This window comes from Salmo trutta, chromosome 4 (genome assembly GCF_901001165.1).
Source record: "Salmo trutta chromosome 4, fSalTru1.1, whole genome shotgun sequence".
Taxonomy (NCBI): Eukaryota; Metazoa; Chordata; class Actinopteri; order Salmoniformes; family Salmonidae; genus Salmo; species Salmo trutta.
The window spans coordinates 72,403,371-72,431,233 of NC_042960.1; the positions used below are offsets into that span (position 1 = coordinate 72,403,371).

The window sequence follows — 27,863 nt, forward strand, 5'->3', positions numbered from 1 at the left end:
CCAATTTTAGAAAATTGACAAGGAAAATTTAAAATATATATATATATATATATATTTTTTAATGACAAAGAATGAAGTACCATAAAGATTCAGAGTTAAACATATTTTATCCAAGTTTACTTTAAAAGGTATTGTTGATATCAATGAAATATAGTACTTCACAAGTTTGTGTAGTTTATTTTTCCATATAAAGTCTAGGAAAGTTTTGTTGATATCCTTGCTGGTTTCAGGATAGAGCAGGGTAGACAAAACGTGACAGAACCCTCTGCTTTGGACAATAAAACCCTTCCAATAATAGGGAGGTCCACACTGGAGCCAGTGAGAGGAAGTGAGATGTTGATGGACACTGTGGTTAACCAATAACAACCCGAGTTGGTTTAGCTCCTTACGTCATTTCCTCCCAATTCTCTTAAATGTTTTTGGAGCCAGCGGTTCAAGTCCTTTACACTTTTTTGTTGTTGTTGGACGTGTTAGGTTTCTTTTGTATTTTGAACGTGGCTCGCATCTAAGTGGTCTCAAATTAAGATCAATTAATACAACTATCTATAATATGGTCGGTTAGCTAGCTAATTAAGCAACAATTTTTTTAAATCACGACACAACAGCTAATAAGCTTGCTTTCGCTCAAAGCTAGCTACGTTAGCTAGCGGTGCAACAACACTGCTAAAACTTGGAGACGTTAGCTAGCTAGCGCAACAACACTGCTAAAACTTGGAGACGTTAGCTAGCTAGCTAGCGCAACAACACTGCTCAAACTTGGAGACGTTAGCTAGCTAACGGTGCAACAACACTGCTAAAACTTGGAGACGTTAGCTAGCTAGCCAGTCTAGTTTTGATGGAGTGCCCTCATTTGAATTCCAATGTTTGCATTACCATAGATACCTCAAGCTTCCCCCACGGTCCCCCGTCCTCCTGGTGTTGCAGCGGTGAGTTAGTATACATTTCATTCTGATAGCTAACATAACAAACACATTTAGTTAGCTAACTAGCCACCTGATAGCTACTACTTGTCTTGACTAGACTTGTTTTTCTACAGTTTCCCTGGTTGTTTCTTGATTTGCGAAGTTATTTGCCCCGCAAACCTTGTTTAAAAAAAAAAAAAATTAACACATTTTGCACCAACGCTATGCGATACACTTTAATTGATTTTAAGTATATTCAGATATTTCTATAATGAAACCAACTTGATGGTGACTCATCTATTTTCATGGTGTGTGTGAATGTGCTACCCCATTCATTGACGATAGTATCTTCTGACCGAAGCTAGTTTTAACATTAACACTCAACATTTAACGATAGTATCACACAGAGAATAATGACACAGATATTTTCATCGGATGTATAAAATGTGAAGCCGCTTCACAGACATATGGTAGTGAGAGGAAGATGGAACTAGATGGGAGTTTTGCTGACGTTTTGCACATTTTTATCGTCGCTGAAACGTTTGATCTCAATACAGTTTTCTCTTTTCCCAAAAACTAAAATATATTATGAACAGAGTGGATGAAGTTTTGTACTTTACCCTTTGCCAACTTTTAAAATCGTGTTGTTTAAGAGTGGAAAGGTCGAATTGAGTTATTGCACACTTCAGAGTAGGCGTTCCCAAACGGAAATATGCAGATTTATTCTAGAACTCGCCAATAGGATCTCGCTATCTTGTGCTTAGCTCTGCCCACTTCCTTGTTTGTTTTTTCCCCCACTATGACTCATTTGCTCCCATTGGAAACGACATGCCGTGCTTTATCTTGGTTTAGTTCCGTCTTGGATTGTATCTTCTGACTGGTAGAGTTGTGGTGTTAAAAGCCCGGACACTAGTTTTAAACATTAACAAGCATCGCTTGTTCTAATCTGACAATGTTTAAATTACTACACACATTGTTAGGGTTGGTGTTCCCACATGGACATATCTCATGTTTAAGTTTTTATTTTTTATTATTGCAACAATAATAACAATATTACACATCAATACAAGGATATTCCTGTGAATACAATGAAATAATAATTCAGGACATCATTAATGTAACAAAGACATGAGACATTAACAGATATTCAAAGACGTGACTTGTCATAATTTTTCCAACTTAAGTTTCACAAGTTTGAGGGTTTTATAAAATTGTAACAGTTCAAATGAGAAAAAAAACCTACAAAATAAGGAATTTTTCCACCCCATTTACATTTGTGAATATAATGTTAAAAATAGTTATGATCACAATTACAAAGATAAGCATAATGCCGTAAAACATCATCATAGGTAATTCTGGAGATTTTGTACACAACCATTCATGAATTTCAATCCATAGTTTACTAGAATGGTGGCATGAAAAAAATTAATTCTCTATAGATTCTGAATCAGAGGAACAGAAAAAACAAGGAATTTTGTCAAAATGGAATCTTTTGTGCAAGAAATCATTTACAGGGTAGAAAATATAAAAAAAATTAGTTTCTTTAACTTTTGGGATAACTGGACAAGTAAGGTAAAAGGTAGTCGCTTTTGACCATAGCATGGGCTGGTCACTTCCATAGCAATATATTGAATTATAATCACCAAAAATTACTTAACTACCAATCGTATCCACTTAATGTTGCATTTTTATTTTTATCCAAAAGATTAAAGTCATTAATTTGTAATCTTGGAAAAGAGAGAAGAACCTCATAACAAAGGGTTCTTAAGTCCACGTGAAAGAAGTGGAATTGCTTTGCAAACCTTCATATATTCTCTACAGTAATATTAACCTGCCATTAACCAATGAACTCATCAAACGGTAAAAACTCCCCAGTGTTGTTTACCAAATCACCTACAAAATTAATACCCTTGTCAAACCAAAGGCCTTTGAAAATGGATTTTCCACTCTAAAAGAGTTTCCACTCTAAAACTTCACGTTTTAGAGTGGCCTTTTATTGTCCCCAGCAGAAGGTGCACCTGCGTAATGATAATGCCTATTTAATCTGCTTCTTGATATGCCACACCTGTCAGGTGGATGGATTATCTTGGAAAAGGATAAAATGCTCCCTAACAGGGATGTAAATACATTTGTGTAAAAAATGAGATGTGTAGAGAACCATACTGGTATCTTTTGACCCGCGGGTGTTTTTATTTAGCCTCCCCCCCCCCCCCCCCCCCCCCAAGTATTTTATTCTTTGGAACTTTTTCTCCACGATTTCGTGATATCCAATTGTTCCATCGCTGCAACTCTCGTACGGACTCGGGAGAGGCGAAGGTCGAGAGCCATGCGTCCTCCGAAACACGACCCCAACCAAGCCGCACTGCTTCTTGACACACTGCTCTCTTAACCCGGAAGCCAGCCGCACCAATGTGTCGGAGGAAACACCGCACAGTTGGCGACCGACGTCAGTGTGCATGCGCCCGGCCCGCCACAAGAAGTTGCTAGAGTGCGATGGGACAAGGACATTCCCACCCTTCCCTAACCTGGACGACGCTGGGTCAATTGTGCGCCGCCTCATGGGTCTCCGGGTCGTGGCCTGCTGCTACACAGCCTGGGATCGAACCCAGCTCTGTGGTGATGCAGTGCCTTAGACCGCTGCGCCAATCAGGAGCCCCCCCCCCCCCTAAGTTGAATTTTTATTGTTGGACATAAAAAAAACTGTAAAAACACCAATCAGCTCCAAGTGATTTTTAATTTGGTTCGACTCCCCAAGCCCACTAGGTGAAAAGTCTGTCTGTGCCCTTGAGCAAGGCACTTCACCCAAATCGCTCCTGTTAGTCTCTCTGGATAAGAGACACCTAAAACCCCACCTCTTTAAGGAATACCTGGGATAGGATATAGTAATCCTTCTAACCCTCCTCTCATTGTTGTCGGTGATCAGGCCTACCACTGTTGTCATCAGTGAACTTAATGATGGTGTTGGAGTTGTGTGTTGGCCACGCAGTCGTGGGTGAACAAAGAGTACTGGAGGGGACTAAGTACACATCCCTGAGGGGCTCCAGTGTTGAGGATCAGCGTGGCGGATGTGTTACCTACCCTCACCACCTGGGGGCAGCCCGTCAGGAAGTCCAGGATCCAGTTGCAGAGGGAGGTGTTTAGTCCCAGGGTCCTTAGCTTAGTGATGAGCTTCGTGGGCACTATGGTGTTGAACACTGAGCTGTAGTCAATGAACAGCATTCTCACGTAGGTGTTCCTTTTGTTTATGTGTGAAAGGGCAGTGTGGAGTGCAATAGAGATTGTCATCTATGCATCTGTTGGGGCGGTAAGCAAATTGGAGTGGGTCTAGGGTTTCTGGAATAATGGTGTTGTGAGCCATCCATGACCAGCCTTTCAAAGCACTATGGTTACCGACGTGAGTGCTATTGGGCGGAAATCATTAGGAAGGTTACCTTCGCTTCCTTGGGCACAGGGACTATGGTGGTCTGCTTGAAACATGTAGGTATTACAGACTCAGTCAGGGAGAGGTTGAAAATGTCAGTGAAAACACTTGACAGTTGGTCAGCGCATGCTTTGAGTACACGCTCTGGTAATCCGTCTGGCCCTGCGGCTTTAGTGAATGTTGACCTGTTTAAAGGTCTTGCTCACATCGGCTACCGAGAGCGTTATCACACATTCATCCAGAACAGCGGGTGCTCTCATGCATGCTTCAGTGTTGCTTGCCTCGACGCGAGCATAAAAGGTATTTAGCTCATCTGGTAGGCTCGCGTCACTGGGCAGCTCGTCTTATTAATTGAAACGATGTAAATCTCCACTACTCTACTTTAATAGGCATCGTGGGGATTTAGAAGCGAGTGTACAAAATGCACACTGGGAAATAACTGGGTGTACGACTTGTTCACACGGAGCCAAATGTAACCTCTGAGAACCTTACATACGGCGAAGAAAGGTTTTGAATGTCCTAAAGTTACATAGCGTCTAATGTCTCTTCTTCTTCTCTAGTTTGCAGGTCAAACAAAAGTCCCTGGGTATGTCTCACCTGTCTCAATGTGCATTGTGGGAGGTTAGTATTGACATGCAATCATTGTAGCTACATGCAGTAGATAGTTGGTAAATCTATTTTAACAGGATTCCCATTCCAGCTTTTAGATGTGCATGGAGGTCCACGTGACTGTTGCGAAAGTGATATTGCCTTATTAACCTATGCAAAACTGTAGTTGAGTGCATGTGTTGTGTTTAATGCAGGCAACCTTTTTCTCTCCAGGTATGTGAATGCTCATGCTAAGCAGCACTACGAGGACAGTCAGGTGACAGGAAGTGGTGGTCAGAAGAGATGTGAGGAGTCGGAGAAGAATGCTCAGCACCTGGTCTGTATGGACTGTAGCAGCTACAGTCTCTTCTGGTGAGTGGACCTCCTGGTCTGTATGGACTGGTGAGTGGACCTCCTGGTCTGTATGGACTGGTGAGTGGACCTCCTGGTCTGTATGGACTGGTGAGGGGACCTCCTGGTCTGTATGGACTGGTGAGGGGACCTCCTGGTCTGTATGGACCACCTGGCTTGATAGCTGTGTTCGCTAGACTAGTGACTTCACCTGAGAAGAACTGTGACACAGGATTCAGAAACATCTTGACCCTTGTCTACTTATTACGTCATAGTGACTCTACTGCGTACAGCCAGTCCTGTCTCTCTGTAGTTACAGGTGGGGCGTTGATCTCTCTCTGTCTCTCTCTGTAGTTACAGGTGTGATGACTTTGTAGTGAACGACACCAAGCTAGGACACGTGCAGAAGGTGAGAGAACATCTACGGATTCTGGAGAAGTGAGTATTCATAAGCAGCTAGCAGGATTACTCTACAATGTCTTTTGTGTCATTTGCCACTGTTTGCCAACTTGGGGTGTTTTCACTAAAAACCAAATGGGGGCAAATTGAACAGAATGTGGAGGGACCTGACTGAATTTGTCCAAGCAAAACCCTAATTTGTATTGCAATTAGGGTTTTGGGTTTTTAACTCCTATTTCACCCCAGAAATAAGAGTTAAAATATCATGGTGTTCAAGACACCTGTCTGAGTGGCTCCTGTCTGAGTGGCTCCTGTCTGAGTGGCTCCTGTCTGAGTGGCTCCTGTCTGAGTGGCTCCTGTCTGAGTGGCTCCTGTCTGAGTGGCTCCTGTCTGAGTGGCTCCTGTCTGAGTGGCTCCTGTCTGAGTGGCTCCTGTCTGAGTGGCTCCTGTCTGAGTGGCTCCTGTCTGAGTGGCTCCTGTCTGAGTGGCTCCTGTCTGAGTGGCTCCTGTCTGAGTGGCTCCTGTCTGAGTGGCTCCTGTCTGAGTGGCTCCTGTCTGAGTGGCTCCTGTCTGAGTGGCTCCTGTCTGAGTGGCTCCTGTCTGAGTGGCTCCTGTCTGAGTGGCTCCTGTCTGAGTGGCTCCTGTCTGAGTGGCTCCTGTCTGAGTGGCTCCTGTCTGAGTGGCTCCTGTCTGAGTGGCTCCTGTCTGAGTGGCTCCTGTCTGAGTGGCTCCTGTCTGAGTGGACTGATCCATTGTGGAGGCTGTGTGGGATGGCAGAGTCCATCAGTCTAAGTAAATGTAATTCTTACACATGTGCTGCTGAAATTGTATATGGTTATATTATGTAAGAACAATGGTTCAACACTAATAAAAATGATATTTAAATAACAAAATGGACCTTCTCCCTAGTTGTGTACCGCGGTCGCTGTTCTGAAACACAGCAGTACCAAGGATCCAAACTAGTCCCCTTTCAGCGAAATTCTCTGTTTTTGAATTCAAAATGGGGAAACAATGTGATTCAGGCAGATCTGATCTCAGATCACATTCATGCATTTTCTTTTTTTCAACCCACTTTTTCAACCTTGGCTCATCGCTGCAACTCCCCAACGGGCAACTCCCCAACGGGCTCGGGCCAATCACGAATACCGGCCTTTGTGTAATGATTTAACTCCCATCGCTTGTGGGACATTTTTATTTTTGAAGGCACGTATAAATAACTGCACGAGGACAGACGGCGGCTGACAGGCTGACTCACACGTCAGTTACAAATAGTATCTCGCTAGAAATTAAAAAATATATATTTCTAAGAAGGAAAGTAGACAAGGAAAGTGTTCCAGCAAGAGTGGACATCAAACTATTTCTTTATTGCGTAATCGTGCTGCTGGTTTCCTTTCCTTTCACCTTCAATGTGGACAACGCTCCCACTCACCTGCAACCTGAGTTCACCTTCAATGTGGACAACGCTCCCACTCACCTGCAACCTGAGTTCACCTTCAATGTGGACAACGCTCCCACTCACCTGCAACCTGAGTTCACCTTCAATGTGGACAACGCTCCCACTCACCTGCAACCTGAGCTTATCCATCTTCAGTCTGATGCAGTGATTGGAGAAATATTCAGAACAATGTTCACTGACGAGGTTCTATGCATCTCTCGATGAACAAAAACTTTCCGAAGATTAGGAGTCATGCTCAGAAGATGTTTGGGTCAACCTATGTATGTGAACAGACATTTTCAGTGATGAAATATAACAAGTCAAGACACAGATCACCCCTTACTGACTCTTACCTCTCAGTAATCCTGCGCATAGCGACGTCAGAAACGATACCTGACTAGAGACTTCCCTCCTACTGATTGAGTAGTTTAAATGTAATGTTACGCTCCTTCTTCTTCTTGTGTTTTTGTGCATACTCGTTAAACAAGTGGATTCAATGATCAAGTGAACATTATTTTGGACACATGTAGCCTTGTGCACTTGGTAGATGTCTACTATAGTGGCCTCTATAATAGAACAAAAATATAATGTTTCATTTTATTTCTACTTTAAGTTGTTTTTTTTCCCCAAGTGCAATATTTAAACATGTGGTCACCATTCTATTATAACGGTTGTCATGGTAACAAGCGTTCTATTATAAAGGCTGTCACGGTAACAGGCGTTCTATTATTGTAAAGGCTGTCGTGGTAACAAGCGTTCTATTATAAAGGTTGTCATGGTAACAGGCGTTCTATTATTGTAATGGCTGTCACGGTAACAGGCGTTCTATTATTGTAAAGGCTGTCACGGCAACAGGCGTTCTATTATTGTAAAGGCTGTCACGGTAACAGGCGTTCTATTATTGTAAAGGCTGTCACGGTAACAGGCGTTCTATTATTGTAAAGGTTGTCACGGTAACAGACGTTCTATTATTGTAAAGGCTGTCACGGTAACTGCAATATTAGTGGATTGTTTTTTTCTCAAGACTTGAGTGTCATTTGCAGTAAAGTCCAGGAAACAAATAACATTGGATTTCTTTCCTTATGTAACCGGTGTGAAACGGCTAGCTAGTTAGCCGTGCGCACTAGTAGTCGTTCAATCTGTGACGTCACTCGCTCTGAGACCTTGACGTGGTTTCCCTTCCTCTGTTACCGTGTGGAGCGATGGGGAACGATGCTTCGAGGGGGACTGTAGTGGACGTGTGCGGAGGGTCCCTGGTTCGAGCCCAGGTAGGGGCGAGGAGAGGGACGGAAGTAACTCTTACTCTGGGTTAGGTTCACATTAACCGCTTTTTATTTCACAAAGAGACTGGTCATATTCTTTGGTTGTTTTAATTAGATAAAACCTATAAATTAGCATTTTAAAGCGGATATTTTTTTTTTTTATCCCCACTAGCAGGGATTTATTTTTCATGTTTCAGCCCAAAAAATAATTGTCACCCTTTTGAGCTCTCACCAGTTTGCATTCCTGCTCTGCGCTTTTCGATTGCCGCCTTTTCCTGGACCATGTTGCTCTGTGCGTAAATAGCAAAGTTTACCAGCATATTGGTGTTGAGAACAATGTGGCGGAGTTAGGAGACGAGAACCTAAAACCTCACGTAATTCTGCCCCAAAAACGATGACAATTTCTCTCAACCAATGGCATATGGGCTTTTTTAGGTGATCGTTGATGCCACTGTGATAAACAGTGGCCAGTTTTGCCAAAGGCAGGGTCGCTAAATATTTAGCTTGTCCGTTCCCAGCGCACCTCTCCAGGCTGCCGGTGGAGAGACTCAGCGCTGTGACGCTCCAACAACGCTCCATAACATGGATTTAACATGAGTGATGTAGCAGATGGAGGAAACGGTAGAAAGAGGATGTGGCCTTTTCTGTAGCAAAACAGGCTGGAGATAAAATGGAGGACAATGTAATGAGACGGACACTTTTTTTACCATCATCCTGGTTTCTCAGATCAAATAGCCGACCCTAAATGGAGCTCATTCAAATAAAACATTAGCTGTCATGTTAACAAAGCAACAAATCCTAAAAACAGAACAGGTCAAAGTAAAATGGACAATATGGAATGGACAATCACAACTGTTGTCCAGGACTTTTCACCCCATTTGTCATGATCAGTGGATTCCAGTTTGTATCTGTATTTTGACAATACTTATGCGTTTCCCGCTGTGTAAACACATTGCAGATTGGCTCGCGTTAACTCCTGATAAAGTTGGGTAGCTGAATATATTCAGAGCTTTAAACAGCCAAATTGATTAGTCAAAGGAATCAGGACTTATAAAGAAATGCAAAGGCCTGTTTTTACAAAACGGTGGGTCTAACACATGGATGGACATGGTTCATCCACCTCGGGCCTGCTGGCCCCCCTACCTCTGTTGTTGGTGTTTTACAAACAGGCTCTGATCAGTCCCTACACCCAAAGAAGGGCACTGCGTTCATCCACCTCTGGCCTGCTCGCCTCCCTACCTCTGAGGAAGCACATCTCCCGCTCAGCCCAGTCAAAACTGTTCGCTGCTCTGGCACCCCAATGGTGGAACAAGCTCCCTCACGATGCCAGGACAGCGGAGTCAATCACCACCTTCCGGAGACACCTGAAACCCCACCTCTTTAAGGAATACCTGGGATAGGATAAAGTAATCCTTCTAACCCCCCCCCCAAAAAAGATATAGATGTACTATTGTAAAGTGGTTGTTCCACTGGATATCATAAGGCAAATGCACCAATTTGTAAGTCGCTCTGGATAAGAGCGTCTGCTAAATGACGTAAATCTTATTTTGAGAGGACAGCTAATTTACACTGTTATACAAGCTGTACACTCACTACTTTACATTGTAGCAAAGTGTCATTTCTTCAGTGTTGTCACATGAAAAGATATACTCAAATATATACAAAAATATGAGGGGTGTACTCACTTTTGTGAGATACTGTAGATCAGGGCATTCATAAAATTATATTTCAGGCAACACTGTAGGCTACACCTCAATAAGCAAGGACCCGACACCTTTTGGATATATTTTTGGTGCAGTTCTGGACCGGCTGAAGGCTGGGGGGCATTTAGGAAGTACTGTTTACTCCCATCTGAAGGCTGGGGGCATTTAGGAAGTACTGTTTACTCCCATCTGAAGGGCATTTAGGAAGTACTGTTTACTCCCATCTGAAGGGCATTTAGGACGTACTGTTTACTCCCATCTGAAGGGCATTTAGGACGTACTGTTTACTCCCATCTGAAGGGCATTTAGGAAGTACTGTTTACTCCCATCTGAAGGGCATTTAGGACGTACTGTTTACTCCCATCTGAAGGCTGGGGGGTATTTAGGAGGGGGGGGGGGTTGTGGTATGTGGCCAATAAACCACGGCTGTATCCAGGCACTCCGCGTTGAGTCGTGCTTAAGAACAGGCCTTAGCCGTGGTATATTGACCATAACCCCTCGGGCCTTATTGCTTAATTATAACGCTGTGCTTTTGTTAGTTGAGACTGAATGTCATTTATCACCTACAGCTCTCCGCTGGCTGTTGACAGACGGACGAAGAGGAAACTTCTGGAAAGCAACTCTCCTACCAGTAAACTGTTGAAGGACAATGTAAGTGTTCCACAATTTGATTTTTATTTGCCAGATGTAAGAAAATACATGTTTCCTGATCTTCTATCTCTCAGATAAAGGACAGACACTTCAGAACAAACTTCCTTTAGATTTATTTTGTAGGATGTAGTGAATCTGTTATGCAATGTGTTTCTATGGGCTAATGGCAGTGGGGCCAAATAATCATTTAAAAATCTATATATTTTTGGGGTTCTTCAAGGGGTCTTAAAATTCAAAATCAAATAGCTAAATGATCCTTGGTTTGTCCTTAAAATAATTCCATATGTTAGGGGAAAAAGTATTGCCCCCTTTTATAATTTTCTCTACTTTTGCTTATTGTTGATTAGTGAATGTTATCAGGTCTTCAACTAAAACCTGATATTAGAATAGTGAACAAATAACACAACAATTACATATTTATATTAATGAAAAAGTAATTGCAGCACCCAATGCCCCTGTGTAAAAAAAGGTAATTGCCCCCTTTACACTCAATAACTGGTTGTTCCACCTTTTAGCTGTAATGACTCCAACTAAACACTTCCTGTAGTAGTTGATCAGTCTCTCACGGCGCTGCGGAGGCATTGTGGCCCGCTCTTCCATGCAGAACTGCTTTAACTCAGACATTTGTGGGTTTTCAATCATGAACTGCTCGTTTCAAGTCCTGCCACAACATCTCTACAGGGATTCGGTCTGGACTTTGACTAAGCCGTTCCTAAACTTGAAATGTGTTGCTTCTTAACCATTTTTCATTTGGACTTAATTGTGTTTTGGATCATTGTCTTGCTGCATGACCCAGCTGGCTTCAGCATCAGCTCACAGCCCGATGGCTTGACATTCTCCGATACAGAGCAGAATCCATGGTTCCTTCTATTAAAGGCAAATCGTCCAGGTCCTGAGGCAGCAAAGCATCCCCAAACCATCCCCCTACCACCATCCGAAAAGTTATACTTTTGACTCATCTGTCCATAGAATATTCTTCCTAGAGTTTTAATGATCATCCAGGTGCTTTTTGGCTAATCTTGAGTCAATGTTTTTGGGATGAGATGGGTACAACATTCATTGTTTGGAGAAGCCATGTAGTCATTAACCAATGAAAGACTAAGCCATATTCATAGCCTATCAAATGGGGGCTGTCTGTCACTAGTGCTCTTTACTGCCCAGCGCCTGTCAAGGTCGACTAGGCTGTCAACTGTTAAAAAGCTGTACAGATCCATCTTTCAGTCTGCACTCTTTGTAATTAAACTTCAGCTTATTTTCCCCCTCAAACTAATAGACATGCTTGTGAATATTTCCTGACAAATCTTTCCCAGACTAGCTGTCTTGGTTTTCTCATTACTTGATTACCAGACTACTTGCCCCAACTTCTGTAACACTTGTAATAGATTAATCTAATGGTAGTTTCCCTGCACTGTTGCTTGATATTGGCTCAGCTATGGTCTCTCTCTCTCCCCCCCTGTCTCTCTCCCCCCCTGTCTCTCTCCCCCCCTGTCTCTCTCCCCCCCTGTCTCTCTCCCCCCCTGTCTCTCTCTCCCTCTCAGGGTGGGGCCTCCGCTCTCTCTGCCATGGGATTACGTAACCTAGGCAACACATGCTTTATGAACGCCATCCTGCAGTCTCTCAGGTAAGTCCTCTCACGGCTGAGTTGTGGTTAGGCTTAGGTGAGTCTCAGGTGAGCCAAGGCCAATTATGGTCCCTTGGAACTCAGGTGATCTGTGTGGCTTTAAGGCTCTGGTTCTGATGTGTGGGCGGCCTACTGTCTGGCTCAGTGGTCTGTAGTCGCGGGCGGCCTACTGTCTGGCTCAGTGGTCTGTAGTCGCGGGCGGCCTACTGTCTGGCTCAGTGGTCTGTAGTCGCGGGCGGCCTACTGTCTGGCTCAGTGGTCTGTAGTCGCGGGCGGCCTACTGTCTGGCTCAGTGGTCTGTAGTCGCGGGCGGCCTACTGTCTGGCTCAGTGGTCTGTAGTCGCGGGCGGCCTACTGCCTGGCTCAGTGGTCTGTAGTCGCGGGCGGCCTACTGCCTGGCTCAGTGGTCTGTAGTCGCGGGCGGCCTACTGCCTGGCTCAGTGGTCTGTAGTCGCGGGCGGCCTACTGCCTGGCTCAGTGGTCTGTAGTCGCGGGCGGCCTACTGCCTGGCTCAGTGGTCTGAGCCAATTTGGCAAAGTTTCAGTAATTATCTATACATTGTCCACTATAGACTACATGTTGGCTGGGGGGTGAGGGGTGATGGAAAGAGGGTGATGGAAAGAGGGTGAGGGGCTGGGGGGGTGAGGGAAAGGGGAAGGGGGAAAGGGGGCTGGGGGGGGTGAGGGAAAGGGGGCTGGGGGGGGGGTGAGGGAAAGGGGGCTGGGGGGGGTGAGGGGAAGGGGGCTGGGGGGGGTGAGGGAAAGGGGCTGGGGGTTTGAGGGAAAGGGGGCTGGGGGGTGAGGGAAAGGGGAAAGAGGGCTGGGTGTTAAGAAGCTGTTTCTATTCCAGCAACATCCAGCAGTTCAGCTGTTATTTCATGGAGCTGCCAGCGGTGGCGCTGCGGAGCGGGAAGACTGCAGGGCGACGGATGTACCACACCCGCAGCCAGGGGGACACCAGTGTGTAAGGTCTTACGTGTGTGTTTGCAGGGCCTGAAGCTAACTTTTTGGTCTTTTTTTTTTACTCGCCAAAATAAAACATTTACACCAAAAACCATAACAGTTGAGCTTTGAGCTGTCTTTCTGTCTGAGTTCGACCAGTAGCTGTTTCTCTTCCCTAGACGTTGGATATTCAGACGTTAAAAAGAAACCTGGCTTGTGAACAAAAATCTAAGTAGCTTAGAAACGTGAGGACAGTCTCTCACTTTAGTAGACTTTAGTTTTGAGTAAATTAGACCAACTTTTATGCCTTCTAACAATGAGTCTCTCACTCAGCACCCAGCCAGGCTGTGTTGCAGCGCGAGGTGGGATGAATATAGTTCTTTGTGCGATTATTATTATTTTTTTAATTTTTTTATTTAGCAGCTATTTAACAAAATGGCAGAAATACTTTGAAAACAGCTACCGCAGCATTTATTTTGCTATAAATGTGATCATTCTTGTCTATTTTATTCACAAATACGAGTTAAATGCTCCCACTGTGGTCCCCTGACCATCTGCCAACGTGGCTGGTTAAATGCTCCCACTGTGGTCCGCTGACCATCTGCCAACGTGGCTGGTTAAATGCTCCCACTGTGGTCCCCTGACCATCTGCCAACGTGGCTGGTTAAATGCTCCCACTGTGGTCCCCTGACCATCTGCCAACGTGGCTGGTTAAATGCTCCCACTGTGGTCTCCTGACCATCTGCCAACGTGGCTGGTTAAATGCTCCCACTGTGGTCCGCTGACCATCTGCCAACGTGGCTGGTTAAATGGACTTCTTAGCCGCCAAAGCCTTAATCTACCCGCATGTAAGAGTCAAAAATACACCATAGGGCTGGGCGATATGGACAAAATATCATATCACGGTATAAAAATACACATTTCACGTTATTTTATGTTTTTGAATAATTTAAGGTAATGTGCTTTATGAGTAGTGCGTGACAATAGGGTGGCAACACATACAGTACCAGTCAAAAGTTTGGACACCACCTCATTCCAGATTTTATTTAAGACATCAAAACTATGAAATAACACACATATGGAATCATGTAGTAAGCGAAGAAGTGTTAAACAAATCAAAATATATTTTAGATTCTTCAAAGTAGCCACCCTTTGCCTTGATGACAGCTTGGCATTCTCTCAACCAGCTTCACCTGGAATGCTTTTCCAACAGTCTTGAAGGAGTTCCTACATATCTAATGTCTATTTCTTGGCCTTGGTCTTTAGCCTTATTTGCTTATCTTGTGTATACCACTCCTACCATGTCACAACACAACTGATTGGCTCAAACGCATTAAGAAGGAAATAAATTCTACAAATGAACTTTTAACAAGGCACACCTGTTAATTGAAATGCATTCCAGGTGACTACCTGATGAAGCTGGTTGAGAGAATGCCAAGTGTGCAAAGCTAGTTTTGGTGGCTTCACTATTCTACAATGTAGAAAATAGTAAAGGAGGGGACTTATGAGTAGGTGTCCAGACTTTTGACTGGTACTGTACATTGTAAGTGATTTCAATGGGTCTTTCTCCTTTCTCATTGTTTTATACAATTCAACTTCAACCCATAATTATATACTTCAGTTTCTGCATTCCCTGCACTGCCATGTAGAGCTGCACGATATGGGCAAACAATTTATAGGCCTGTTTTTAACCAAATGTTAGACTTGTGATTTAGATCAAAACTCTTGTGTGTACTGTTAGAGTAATGGAAATATAATGATTTATTCTAATTCTATAGTTAGAATATAATAGTGGCCACTTTGAATACAGTGTTTGACATGACAAAGAATTTAAATGCCAGGGAGGGTTTATTGTGACAGGGTAGGAACCAAAGTGTTGATAAGCGTTTCTTAGGGGACCCTATAATCTTTGGTTACATGTTTTATCTTAGCTTTTTAATGTAGCTAACATATTCTTGCTTTGTGTATTCATCTTTGATTTAGAACATACTTCTGCACCAAAACAAATAAATATGCTGATTTGGTTTAGAGTTAGCCAACAGCACAGAGGATGTTTAACTGAACGAGTTGAGATTTTGAAGCTTCCTGGTATTGACAGTCGTCCTATGTTTGTCTCTGTTTCCCAGGTCCTTGGTGGAGGAGTTAAGGAAGACCTTGTGTTATCTGTGGCAGGGTGGCCCAACAGCATTCAGCCCCGACTCTTTGTTCTACGTTGTCTGGAAAATCATGCCCAGCTTCAGGTACTATGACAGACCTCTTCATTTCAGTAATGTCTGCTCCGTGGGCTTTTTCCCCTCGGATTTAATGTTGGGATCAGAACGTAAATCAACTGATCTAAGATCAGGTTGGCCTTTCAGATCATAACTGTTAAGATTTAAATAGACAGGTGGGGTCCTCGTCCTAAATCAACACGCCTTCTCTCTCTTTGTGGCAGTCTTGTAGTATTTTCAGACCCAACAATTGAGTGTCTCTTGTCAGATAGAATTTAATTCTCAGACATTGAGGTAATTTCTTCCCGATACCAGTGGAGTAAAATCCTCCTATCAGCTCTCGTTCACTCAGCGCCTGCTTTGCCAGGCCAAATATCCACACTCCTTTCATGACACGTTTTATCACCTATTGAAACCTGAACTTCCTACTTGTAACATTACTGTCCTTTTTACTTTGGTTGAATAATATCCTCAGACTTTGTCTCGCTTGTCAGAACTTTAATTAGCTGGTAGGGAAGAAGGAAACAACCTTCAGTCCATCTATTATAGATCTGTTAGTGTCATTTTGTATTGGATCACCTTCAGTCCATCTATTATAGATCTGTTAGTGTCATTTTGTATTGGATCACCTTCAGTCCATCTATTATAGATCTGTTGGTGTCATTTTGTATTGGATCACCTTCAGTCCATCTATTATAGATCTGTTAGTGTCATTTTGTATTGGATCACCTTCAGTCTTTCTATTATAGATCTGTTAGTGTCATTTTATTGGATCACCTTCAGTCCAAAATAACACTAGCAGATCTATAATAGATGGATGGAAGGTGATCCAATACATCTATTATAGATCTGTTAGTGTCATTTTCTATTGGATCTAGCTCTGCCCTCAGCATGTCTATAGCAGCCTTAACATTTGGGTCGCAGACGTGTTCAAAACATATCTGTGTTGTTGCTCGGTAACATTGATGTCCTTGACCCCCGTGTTGCTCGGTAAAATTGGTGTCCTTGACCCCGTGTTGCTCGGTAACATTGGTGTCCTTGACCCCGTGTTGCTCGGTAACATTGATGACCTTGACCCCTGTGTTGCTCGGTAACATTGATGACCTTGACCCCTGTGTTGCTCGGTAACATTGATGACCTTGACCCCTGTGTTGCTCGGTAACATTGATGACCTTGACCCCTGTGTTGCTCGGTAACATTGATGACCTTGACCCCCGTGTTGCTCGGTAACATTGATGTCCTTGACCCCCGTGTTGCTCGGTAACATTGATGCCCTTGACCCCCGTGTTGCTCGGTAACATTGATGCCCTTGACCCCTCGTGTTGCTCGGTAACATTGATGCCCTTGACCCCCGTGTTGCTCGGTAACATTGATGTCCTTGACCCCCGTGTTGCTCGGTAACATTGATGACCCCCGTGTTGCTCGGTAACATTGGTATCCTTGACCCCCGTGTTGCTCGGTAACATTGATGCCCTTGACCCCGTGTTGCTCGGTAACATTGATGCCCTTGACCCCGTGTTGCTCGGTAACATTGATGCCCTTGACCCCGTGTTGCTCGGTAGCATTGATGCCCTTGACCCCCGTGTTGCTCGGTGACATTGATGTCCTTGACCCCCGTGTTGCTCGGTAACATTGATGTCCTTGACCCCTGTGTTGCTCGGTAACATTGATGACCTTGACCCCTGTGTTGCTCGGTAACATTGATGACCTTGACCCCCGTGTTGCTCGGTAACATTGATGTCCTTGACCCCCGTGTTGCTCGGTAACATTGATGCCCTTGACCCCCGTGTTGCTCGGTAACATTGATGCCCTTGACCCCCGTGTTGCTCGGTAACATTGATGCCCTTGACCCCCGTGTTGCTCGGTAACATTGATGACCCCCGTGTTGCTCGGTAACATTGATGACCCCCGTGTTGCTCGGTAACATTGATGACCCCCGTGTTGCTCGGTAACATTGATGACCCCCGTGTTGCTCGGTAACATTGATGACCCCCGTGTTGCTCGGTAACATTGATGACCCCCGTGTTGCTCGGTAACATTGATGACCCCCGTGTTGCTCGGTAACATTGATGACCCCCGTGTTGCTCGGTAACATTGATGACCCCCGTGTTGCTCGGTAACATTGATGACCCCCGTGTTGCTCGGTAACATTGATGACCCCCGTGTTGCTCGGTAACATTGATGACCCCCGTGTTGCTCGGTAACATTGATGACCCCCGTGTTGCTCGGTAACATTGATGACCTTGACCCCCTGTGTTGTTCTGTCCAGAGGGTACCAGCAGCAGGATGCTCATGAGTTCATGCGCTACCTGTTGGACCATCTCCATAGAGAACTACAGGGCGGTCTGAACGGCGCCAAGCACCCCGCTCTCACCATTCCACCGGATTCTGTTAAAGTATTAGGAGACAACCCTACTCTGGCACAAGACGGGCTCCCGTTACCCCAGGACGAGGGGAAACCACCCTCCACGGGGGGGAAATGCTGCATGTAAGATGACTTCCTTTCTAGTCTGATTGGAAAGTAGTGTCTGTCTGGTGTTTCCGTGTACAGGGGACATTGGCCCGGCCATGACGTCTGGATTTCAGATGGAGAGGCTGCATCCTAATGTATGTTTACCACAGCAGGTGGCTTCGGACAGACAAAACCATACTGAGTCATGTACACTCCCCTACCTATTTATTTAAACAGTAAAACAAATTCATTTTGACTTCATACTCCATCAAATCAATCAATCAAATGTATTTATAAAACCCTTTTTACATCAGCCGATGTCACAAAGTGATGTACAGAAACCCAGCCTAAAACCTCAAACAGCAAACAATGCAGGTGTAGAAGCACGGTGGCTAGGAAAAACTCCCTAGAAAGGCCAAAACCTAGGAAGAAACCTAGAGAGGAACCAGGCTATGAGGGGTGGCCAGTCCTCTTCTGGCTGTGCCGGGTGGAGATTATAACAGAACATGGCCAAGATGTTCAAATGTTCATATATGACCAGCAGGGTCAAATAATAATAATCACAGTAGTTGTCGAGGGTGCAACAGGTCAGCACCTCAGGAGTAAATGTCAGTTGGCTTTTTCATAGCCGATCATTGAGAGTATCTCTACCGCTCCTGCTGTCTCCAGAGAGTTGAAAACAGCAGGTCTGGGACTCAAACATTTTCAGGTGACAGGATAGAATGTCACCTTTTTATTTGAGGGTATTTTCATATCTGTTTTACTGTTTAGAAATGAAGGTACTTTTTTTTCTTGTCTCCCCCTCCATTTTTAAAGGTGTCATAAGTATTTGGACAATTTCACTTAGTGTATTAAAGTAGTCAAAAGTTTAGTATTTTGGTTTCATATTCATATCACGCAATGGCTACATCAAGCTGGTGATTCTACAAACTTGTTGGATGCATTTGTTTGTTTTGCTTGATTCAGATTATTTAGTGCCCAATAGAAATTAATGGTAAATAATGTATTGTCATTTTGGAGTAATTTTTATTGTAAATAAGAATAGAAAGTTTCTGAACACTTCTACATTAATGTGGATTCTACCGTAGTTACAGATCATCCTGACTGAGTCGTGACTAAGAATGAGTGAGAAGGTTACTAAGGCAAAAATATAATCACCACCAAAAATGCTTGTTATGATATAAAATGCTAACCTCCCCTGTTATTGTAATGGTGAGAGGTTAGCATGTCTTGGTGGTATGATATAAAATGCTAACCTCCCCTGTTATTGTAATGGTGAGAGGTTAGCATGTCTTGGGGGTATGATATAAAATGCTAACCTCCCCTGTTATTGTAATGGTGAGAGGTTAGCATGTCTTGGGGGTTATGATATAAAATGCTAACCTCCCCTGTTATTGTAATGGTGAGGGGTTAGCATGTCTTGGGGTATGATATAAAATGCTAACCTCCCCTGTTATTGTAATGGTGAGAGGTTAGCATGTCTTGGGGGGTATGATGTAAAATGCTAACCTCCCCTGTTATTGTAATGGTGAGAGGTTAGCATGTCTTGGGGGGTATGATATAAAATGCTAACCTCCCCTGTTATTGTAATGGTGAGAGGTTAGCATGTCTTGGAGGGTATGATATAAAATGCTAACCTCCCCTGTTATTGTAATGGTGAGAGGTTAGCATGTCTTGGGGGTTATGATATAAAATGCTAACCTCCCCTGTTATTGTAATGGTGAGAGGTTAGCATGTCTTGGTGGTATGATGTAAAATGCTAACCTCCCCTGTTATTGTAATGGTGAGAGGTTAGCATGTCTTGTGGGTATGATATGGCCTTCCCTGTGGCTCAGTTGGTAGAGCATGGTGTTTGCAACGCCAGCATATTTGTGTGTCTATCTTTGAACACAACATAATCCGAAACACAACCAAAACAAACGGCGAATGTAGAAGTTTGATGTAGTCCAGGTTATCAGCTACGTTCAGCCGCGGGTCCATCTTCTCTTTTATCTTCTCTTTTATAAGGAGATGGTCAGGGGGCCGGAACATAATTACAATTAATTTTTGAACTGCAAATTAACCGCAAGAATCCCAGACAGATATAATATTTGACTAAAACATAATTTCAAACCTTGCTTACGTTTGTATACGATCACTTGTCCTATAATTTGAATTGAATCCTGTCCCCGCAGGAGGCCTTTTGGTAGGCCGTCATTGTAAATAAGAATTTGTTCTTAACCGACTTGCCTAGTTAAATAGAGGAATATAAAACGTATACAATATGTCTCTTATGTGTGGGATTACTTTGAACAGATTTCCTAAATTTAAAATCACTTGGCGCTGATTTACTGGTGTTTTTAGTCTTATGTCCATTATAATTTTTTGCTCACAACTTGGGGGGACCAAATAAAATCACCTGTGGGCTAAAGTTGGCCCACGGGCCACCAGTTGGGGAACCCTGATGTAGTCGTTGCGTTTACGTAATATGGGACCAAAATAATAAAAAAAACTTGACTGAATTTGTCCAAATACTTATGGGGGGGGAATAGATGCATAAATTACTTTGATTTCTAAACGCTAAAACAGAGATGGAAAATACCCTCAAATAAAAGGAGACATTCTGTTGAGTCGTCGAGCTGAATGCAGCTGTCGTGTGTGTGTGTGTGTGTGATAGAGCCTCTGTTTTCGACATCAATACCGTTGAAAGGAACATGTATTTCTACTACCACGTTTAAAAGACGCTTGCTGAAGTGGCTACTCTGAAGTCTGCTCTGTTGCGGTCTTTTCAGAAACGGCACTTCTACTGTGGTCACGTCTATCTTTGGTGGCGTTTTGCAGAATGAAGTCAACTGCCTGATCTGTGGGACCGAGTCTAGAAAGTTTGACCCTTTCCTTGGTAAGTCACGTCCACTATCAGTTCACCCATGGCCGGGGTTGAATTTCCATTTCTATTCGGTCAAATCAGGAAGTTAACATAAATTTCCAAATGTTCCCTGCCCTCCCAGATCTGTCCCTGGATATTCCCAGTCAGTTCAGACACAAGAGAACCAAGGACCAAGAGCCTGGTCCTACCTGCACGTTACGAGGTGAGTTCGACTGTACCCCGGCGATGCCCGACTGTACCCCGGCGACTCCCTACTGTACCCCGTCGCGACGCCCTAATGTACTCAACTGTAGCTCTGTTCTCCTGTTAGTTGTCAGACTGCCTGCACCTGTTCTGTTGTAGATACAGAACATATTACTGCAGAGTAGACTGGGCGTATCACACACTCTCTATATGTTACTACCCATACAAGATGAGTTAATTTCTATTGAACAGTGGAGGATGTAAACAAATTTATAGGTGTAGTTTAATACGCTCAGTCTCGTAGGTCATAATGCGTGTTGTCTGTAGGTCATAATGCGTGTTGTCTGTCTCGTAGGTCATAATGCGTGTTCTCTGTCTCGGTAGGTCATAATGCGTGTTCTCTGTCTCGTAGGTCATAATGCGTGTTCTCTGTCTCGTAGGTCGTAATGCGTGTTGTCTGTCTCGTAGGTCATCAGACTGCCTTTTATACGTAGCTTCGGAGAGGGGGGGAGGGGGGGAGAGAGAGAGATTCCCAGTCGGTCAGGAGTTTACATACATTAGTATTTGGTAGCATTGCCTTTAAATTGTTTAACTTGGGTCAAATGTTTCGGGGAGCCTTTCACAAGCTTCCCACAATAAGTTAGGTGAATTTTGGCCCGTTCCTCCTGACAGAGCTGGTGTAACTGAGTCAGGTTTGTAGGCCTCTTTGCTCGCACACACTTTTTCAATTATGCCCACAAATTATCTATAGGATTGAGGTCAGGGCTTTGTGATGGCGACTCCAATACCTTGACTTTGTTGTCCTTAAGCCATTTTGCCACAACTTTGGAAGTATGCTTGGGGTCATTGTCCATTTGGAAGACCCATTTGTGAACAAGCTTTAACTTCCTGACTGATGTCTTGAGATGTTGATTCAATTTAGCCACATAATTTTCCTGCCTCCTGATGCCATCTATTTTGTGAAGTGCACCAGTCCCTCATGCAGCAAAGCACCCCCACAACTTGATGCTGCCACCCCCATGCTTCACGGTTGGGATGGTGTTCTTCGGCTTGCAAGCCTCCCCCTTTTTCCTCCAAACATAACGATGGTCATTATGACCAAACGGTTCTATTTTTGTTTCATCAGACCAGAGGACATTCCTCCAAAAAGTACGATCTTTGTCCCTATGTGCAGTTGCAAACCGTAGTCTGGCTTTTTTTTTATGGTGGTTTTGGAGCAGTGGCTTCTTCCTTGCTGAGCGGCCTTTCAGGTTATGTCAATATAGGACTTGTTTTACTGTGGATATAGATACTTTTTTGACCTAAAAATCTCCCTTGTCCTTAATGATGACAAGCATACCCATAACATGATGCAGCCACCACCATGATTAAAAATTTGAAGTGGTACTCAGTGATGTTGTTGGATTTGCCCCAAACATAACACTTTGTATAAAATACATAAAGTTAGTTTCTTTGCCACAGTTTTTGCAGTTTTACTTTAGTGCGTTACTGCAAACAGAATGCGTGTTTTTGGAATATTTGTATTCTGTACAGGCTTCCTTCTTTTCACTCTGTCATTTAGGTTAGTATTGTGGAGTAACTACAAACTCTAACTGTTTTAAAGTCACCATTGGCCTCATGGTGAAATCTCTGAGTGGCTTCCCTCCTCTCCAGGGAGATATTTTTATACCCATTTACCAATCGGTGACCTTTGTTGTTCAATCTGTGTTTGAAATTCACTGCTCGACTAAGGGACCTTACAATTAGCTGTATGTGTGGGGGTACAGAGATGAGGTAGTCATTCATAAATCATGTTAAACACTATTGAACACAGTGAGTCCATGCAACTTATATGTGACTTGTTAAGCAAATGTTTACTGCTGTACTTATGGCTTGCCATAACAAAGGGGCTGAATACTTATTGACTCAAGCCATGTCAGGTTTGAATCCTTTCTGGTTTAGTGTAACCCACTACATCTCTGAAGCTGGAGACTCATATCTCCCTCACTAGCTTTAAGCACCAGCTGTCAGAGCAGGTCACAGATCACTGCACCTGTACTTTCTGGCGTAGTGTAACCCACGACATCTCTCTCTGTCCCTGCTCTTCTTCAGACTGCCTGTGTAGCTTCACTGACCTGGAGGAGCTAGACCAGACAGAGCTCTATATGTGCCATAGGTGTAAGAAGAGACAGAAATCCACCAAGAAGTTCTGGGTCCAGAAGCTGCCCAAGGTGTTGTGTCTGCACCTGAAGAGGTTCCACTGGACGTCCTACCTGAGGAACAAAGTAACCACCTATGTCGAGTTCCCTCTACGAGGCCTGGACATGAGAGGCTATTTACTGCAGGTGACCACTAACCCTTAAACCTTCGAGGTCTTCCCCTGTGGCTCAGTTGGTAGAGCATGGTGTTTGCAACGCCAGGGTTGTGGGTTCGATTCTCACGGGGGGGGGGCAATACAAAAAAAAATGCATGAAATGAAATGTATGCATTCACTACTGTAAGTCGCTCTGGATAAGAGCGTCTGCTAAATGACTAAAAATGTACATGTAAAAATGGGTTAATACATTTTAGTCATTTAGCAGACGCTCTTATCCAGAGCCAACATATGGACCTATTTTAAAATGGTCATACTATGGACCTATTTTAAAATGGTCATACTATGGACCTATTTTAAAATGGTCATACCATGGACCTATTTTATTTAGAATTTTAGGACCCCTTAAGGTATCAATACAATAATTAATCCTAAGGTTTCGAAGTGTCTACGAGGTGGATAGAAACCTCAGGAAGTGGGTTTTTGGAGAATGACAAATATTAATTTCCACAAAGTTTGCTGCTTCAGTGTCTTTAGATATTTTTGTCAAATGTTACTATGGAATACTGAAAGTATAATTACAAGCATTTCATAAGTGTTTAAGGCTTTTATTGACAATTACATGAAGTTGATGCAAAGAGTCAATATTTGCAGTGTTGACCCTTTTTCAATACCTCTGCAATCCACCCTGGCATGCTGTCAATTAACTTCTGGGCCTCATCCTGACTGATGGCAGCCCATTCTTGCATAATCAATGCTTGGAGTTTGTCAGAATTTGTGGGTTTTTGTTTGTCCACCCACCTCTTGAGGATTGACCAGAAGTTCTCAATGGGATTAAGGTCTGGGGAGTTTCCTGGCCATGGACCCAAAATATTGATGTTTTGTTCCCCGAGCCACTTAGTTATCACTTTTGCCTTATGGCAAGGTGCTCCATCATGCTGGAAAAGGCAACCCCACATGTTGGCATGACACAGGACTGATGGTAGCGCTCACCTTGTCTTCTCCGGACAAGCTTTTTTCCAGATGCCCCAAACAATCGGAAAGGGGATTCATCAGAGAAAATGACTTTACCCCAGTCCTTAGCAGTCCAATCCCTGTACCTTTTGCAGAATATGTCTGTCCCTGATGTTTTTCCTGGAGAGAAGTGGCTTCTTTGCTGCCCTTCTTGACCAGGCCATCCTCCAAAAGTCTTCGTCTCACTGTGCGTGTAGATGCACTCGCACCTGCCTGCTACCATTCCTGAGAAAGCTCTGTACTGGTGGTGCCCCGATCCCGCAGCTGAATCAACTTTAGGAGACGGTCCTGGCGCTTGCTGGACTTTCTTGGGCGCCCTGAAGCCTTCTTCACAACAATTGAACCGCTCTCCTTGAAGTTCTTGATGATCCGATAAATGGTTGATTTAGGTGCAATCTTACTGGCAGCAATATCCTTGCCTGTGAAGCCCTTTTTGTGCAAAGCAATGATGACGGCACGTGTTTCCTTGCAGGTAACCATGTTTGACAGAGGAAGAACCCTCCTTTTGAAGCTTTTAGTCTGTTATTCGAACTCAATCAGCATGACAGAGTGATTTCCAGCCTTGTCCTCGTCAACACTCACACCTGTGTTAACGAGAGAATCACTGACATGATGTCAGCTGGTCCTTTTGTGGCAGGGCTGAAATGCAGTGGAAATGTTTTTTTGGGGATTCAGTTCATTTGCATGGCAAAGAGGGACTTTGCAATTCATCTGATCACTTCGTAACATTCTGGAGTATATGCAAATTGCCATCATACAAACTGAGGCAGCAAACTTTGTGAAAATGTATATTTGTGTCATTCTCAAAACTTTTGGCCACAACTGTACATTTAACCCCTTATTTTTTGGACACAAAAACGACCTTCATACTTCCATTCATTTATTTATTTTTTAAATGATACCTTTTACCCTCAGACGAGTCCTGTGACACTTGTGGGGGTTGTAGAAAAGAACGGTGTGCACCGTGTTCAAGAGTCTCATCTTTCCGCAATGGGGTCATATTAGTGCGTAGCCCCAAACGGTTCGAACGCTACAGACCAGAAGTTAGCACATCAGCGTTTACCGACTTCAGACGAGTCCCCTGAGTCCCCAAAACGGATACCGTTGTGTTGAGTCATCTTTCCGTGGTCAAATCAGTTCTTTAAGCAGCACAGAGACAGACGGGCATGCCCGTTTCCCTCTTCTTCTTCGGCCGCAAGCCAGCAGTGAGATGCGGGGTTGTAAATGCTGCTGGCAAAGCCTTTAACCCTAAACCCCTGACCCTATGTAGAGTTGTTCCCTCTGTGTGGAGGGGTACTTACTACAGGTGACACCTGACCCTACGTACCATCTCAGAGGACTGGACATGGGGTGGGGTGATTCTCCAAACACTAGGAATCTCCATTGGATGTGATTTTTTTTTTTAATTTGTCTGTGAAACGAGTCTCAAAAAAGCCTTTTATCAAAGACTCAAGGCTTCAGAAATGTTTTGTTGTGTTTGAGCAGCCGGAGGAGGCGTTGCCTGACCGGTGGCTGTATGACCTGGTGGCTGTGGTGGTGCATCATGGGTCAGGGTGAGTACCGATCCTTTCTCAACCGGGTTACATTGGCTGTTTACACAGGCGGCCTAATTCTGATATTTATTTTTTTTCTTCCAATAATTGGTATTTTGACCAATCATAATCGGATCTTTTTCAGCTCTTATCTGATTGGTCAAAAGACCAATTAGGGGGGAAAACTGATCAGAATTGTCCTGCCTGTGTAAACGCAGCCAATGTTGCAAGATGTTTTTCCAAGTTACACCACTCCGTAGTTCCCTCATGTTGGTGTTCCTGCCTGATGAGCCAACTGAACGTGTTACAGAGTTAACTAGCCGATCGTTGCATAAAGGCAGCCATCAGGGTCATGTTCATTGGGGGGGAAAAAAAAACGTTTTTGAGAACAGGAAATGAGCATCCGCTTTGCTTAAAGTCCAGGTACCGCGTAAGGGTTGGGAATTGCCAGGGACCTCACGATACAATGCAGACGGACAAGAGAGAGCACTGACGAACATGAGTTTTGATCAGTCATGGAAGTGCTGTAAACAAATTTGCTCCCTATTTTTAAAAAGATGGAGAACAAACTTTAAAGGAAAAATACTGACGTTTTGGTACAGCTAACTAGCTGCAAAATAATATTGCGATATTGTCGATATATTGTAACAAATATCCCGATTTTATGTAACTTTAGCAACCCCTCCATTACTAGTAGGTCCGACCCTGTTTCACTCTGTTTTCTTCCATTTTAGTGTCTTTAAAATGTGGTTTTAATTGTGTTGACAGAGTTGGATCGGGACATTACACAGCGTACGGCAAACGGGACGGTCGCTGGTACCACTTCAACGACAGCACCGTGACTCTGGCTGAGGAGGAGACGGTGGTTAAAGCCAAGGCTTACATTCTTTTCTACACAGAGAGACCTGACAAAACCACGCCAGAGACTGACGGCAGGCTTTAACCCGACTTCAGGCTGCTCCCGAACCCGGCTTCAGGCTGCTCCCGAACCCGGCTTCAGGCTGCTCCCGAACCCGGCTTCAGGCTGCTCCCGACCCCAGACTAGGCCTACCTCATCTTCACCAGGACAAAACCTTTTCCTCTCAGCCTGAATCATGTCCTTAAAGCACCTTTCTTTAATCTAAGTGTGGGAGGCTAGGTGTGGGAGGCTAGGTGTGGGAGGCTAGGTGCGGGAGGCTAGGTGCGGGAGGCTAAGTCTTTGTGTCAGACATCGATTTAATCAGAATTTCTATAAAACCAAATTGCTGCTTGATATTTGAGTTCTGTATAAAAGAGGGTAAGAAATGGGTCTCAAACGGCAACCTATTCTCTATGTAGTGCCCTGGCCGGGTAGGGAATAATGTGTCATTTGAGACACAGCCCTTGTTTATCTTCACAAAACATTCCTCCATGGAGGTGATCTGTCCTGATGGTGAACACCAGGGTTCAGAAAATGTATACACAGTGAGGGGGAAAAAGTATTTGATCCCCTGCTGATTTTGTACGTTTGCCCACTGACAAAGAAATGATCAGTCTATAATTTTAATGGCATGTTTATTTGAACAGTGAGACAGAATAACAACAAAAAAATCCAGAAAAATGCATGTCAAAAATGTTATAAATTGATTTGCATTTTAATGAGGGAAATAAGTATTTTACCCCCTCTCAATCAGAAAGATTTCTGGCTCCCAGGTGTCTTTTATACAGGTAACGAGCTGAGATTAGGAGCACACTCTTAAAGGGAGTGCTCCTAACCACAGCTTGTTACCTGTAAAAAAGACACCTGTCCACAGAAGCAATCAATCAATCAGATTCCAAACTCTCCACCATGGCCAAGACCAAAGAGCTCTCCAAGGATGTCAGGGACAAGATTGTAGACCTACACAAGGCTGGAATGGGCTACAAGACCATCGCCAAGCAGCTTGGGGAGAAAGTGACATTTGGTGCGATTATTCGCAAATGGAAGAAACGCAAAAGAACTGTCAATATCCCTCGGCCTGGGGCTCCATGCAAGATCTCACCTCGTGGGGTTGCAATGATCATGAGAACGGTGAGGAATC

The 27,863-nt window shown here is 43.9% G+C and overlaps 1 protein-coding gene across 4 annotated transcripts; it reads left to right on the forward strand.

Annotated features, from left to right (window-relative positions):
* The first annotated feature begins 392 nt into the window (after positions 1 to 392).
* On the forward strand, positions 393 to 27,096 carry usp3 (ubiquitin specific peptidase 3). Of its 4 annotated transcripts, XR_003878053.1 has the most exons (15): positions 394 to 926; positions 4,884 to 4,944; positions 5,146 to 5,283; positions 5,617 to 5,700; positions 10,631 to 10,712; positions 12,251 to 12,333; positions 13,183 to 13,296; positions 15,401 to 15,514; positions 17,754 to 17,972; positions 20,708 to 20,814; positions 20,924 to 21,004; positions 23,077 to 23,309; positions 25,778 to 25,845; positions 26,593 to 26,962; positions 27,005 to 27,096. XR_003878053.1 is itself a non-coding variant. In XM_029751990.1 (14 exons), exons 1-14 carry the CDS (start codon positions 836 to 838, stop codon positions 26,765 to 26,767), a joined length of 1,650 nt encoding a protein of 549 aa, XP_029607850.1. In that variant the 5' UTR covers positions 394 to 835; the 3' UTR covers positions 26,768 to 27,096. The 4 variants fall into 4 exon arrangements, 3 of the variants coding, with proteins under 3 accessions (XP_029607852.1, XP_029607851.1, XP_029607850.1); XM_029751990.1 differs by having other exon boundaries at positions 26,593 to 27,096; XM_029751992.1 differs by lacking the exon at positions 25,778 to 25,845 and having other exon boundaries at positions 393 to 926; positions 26,593 to 27,096.
* Positions 27,097 to 27,863: the final 767 nt, after the last annotated feature.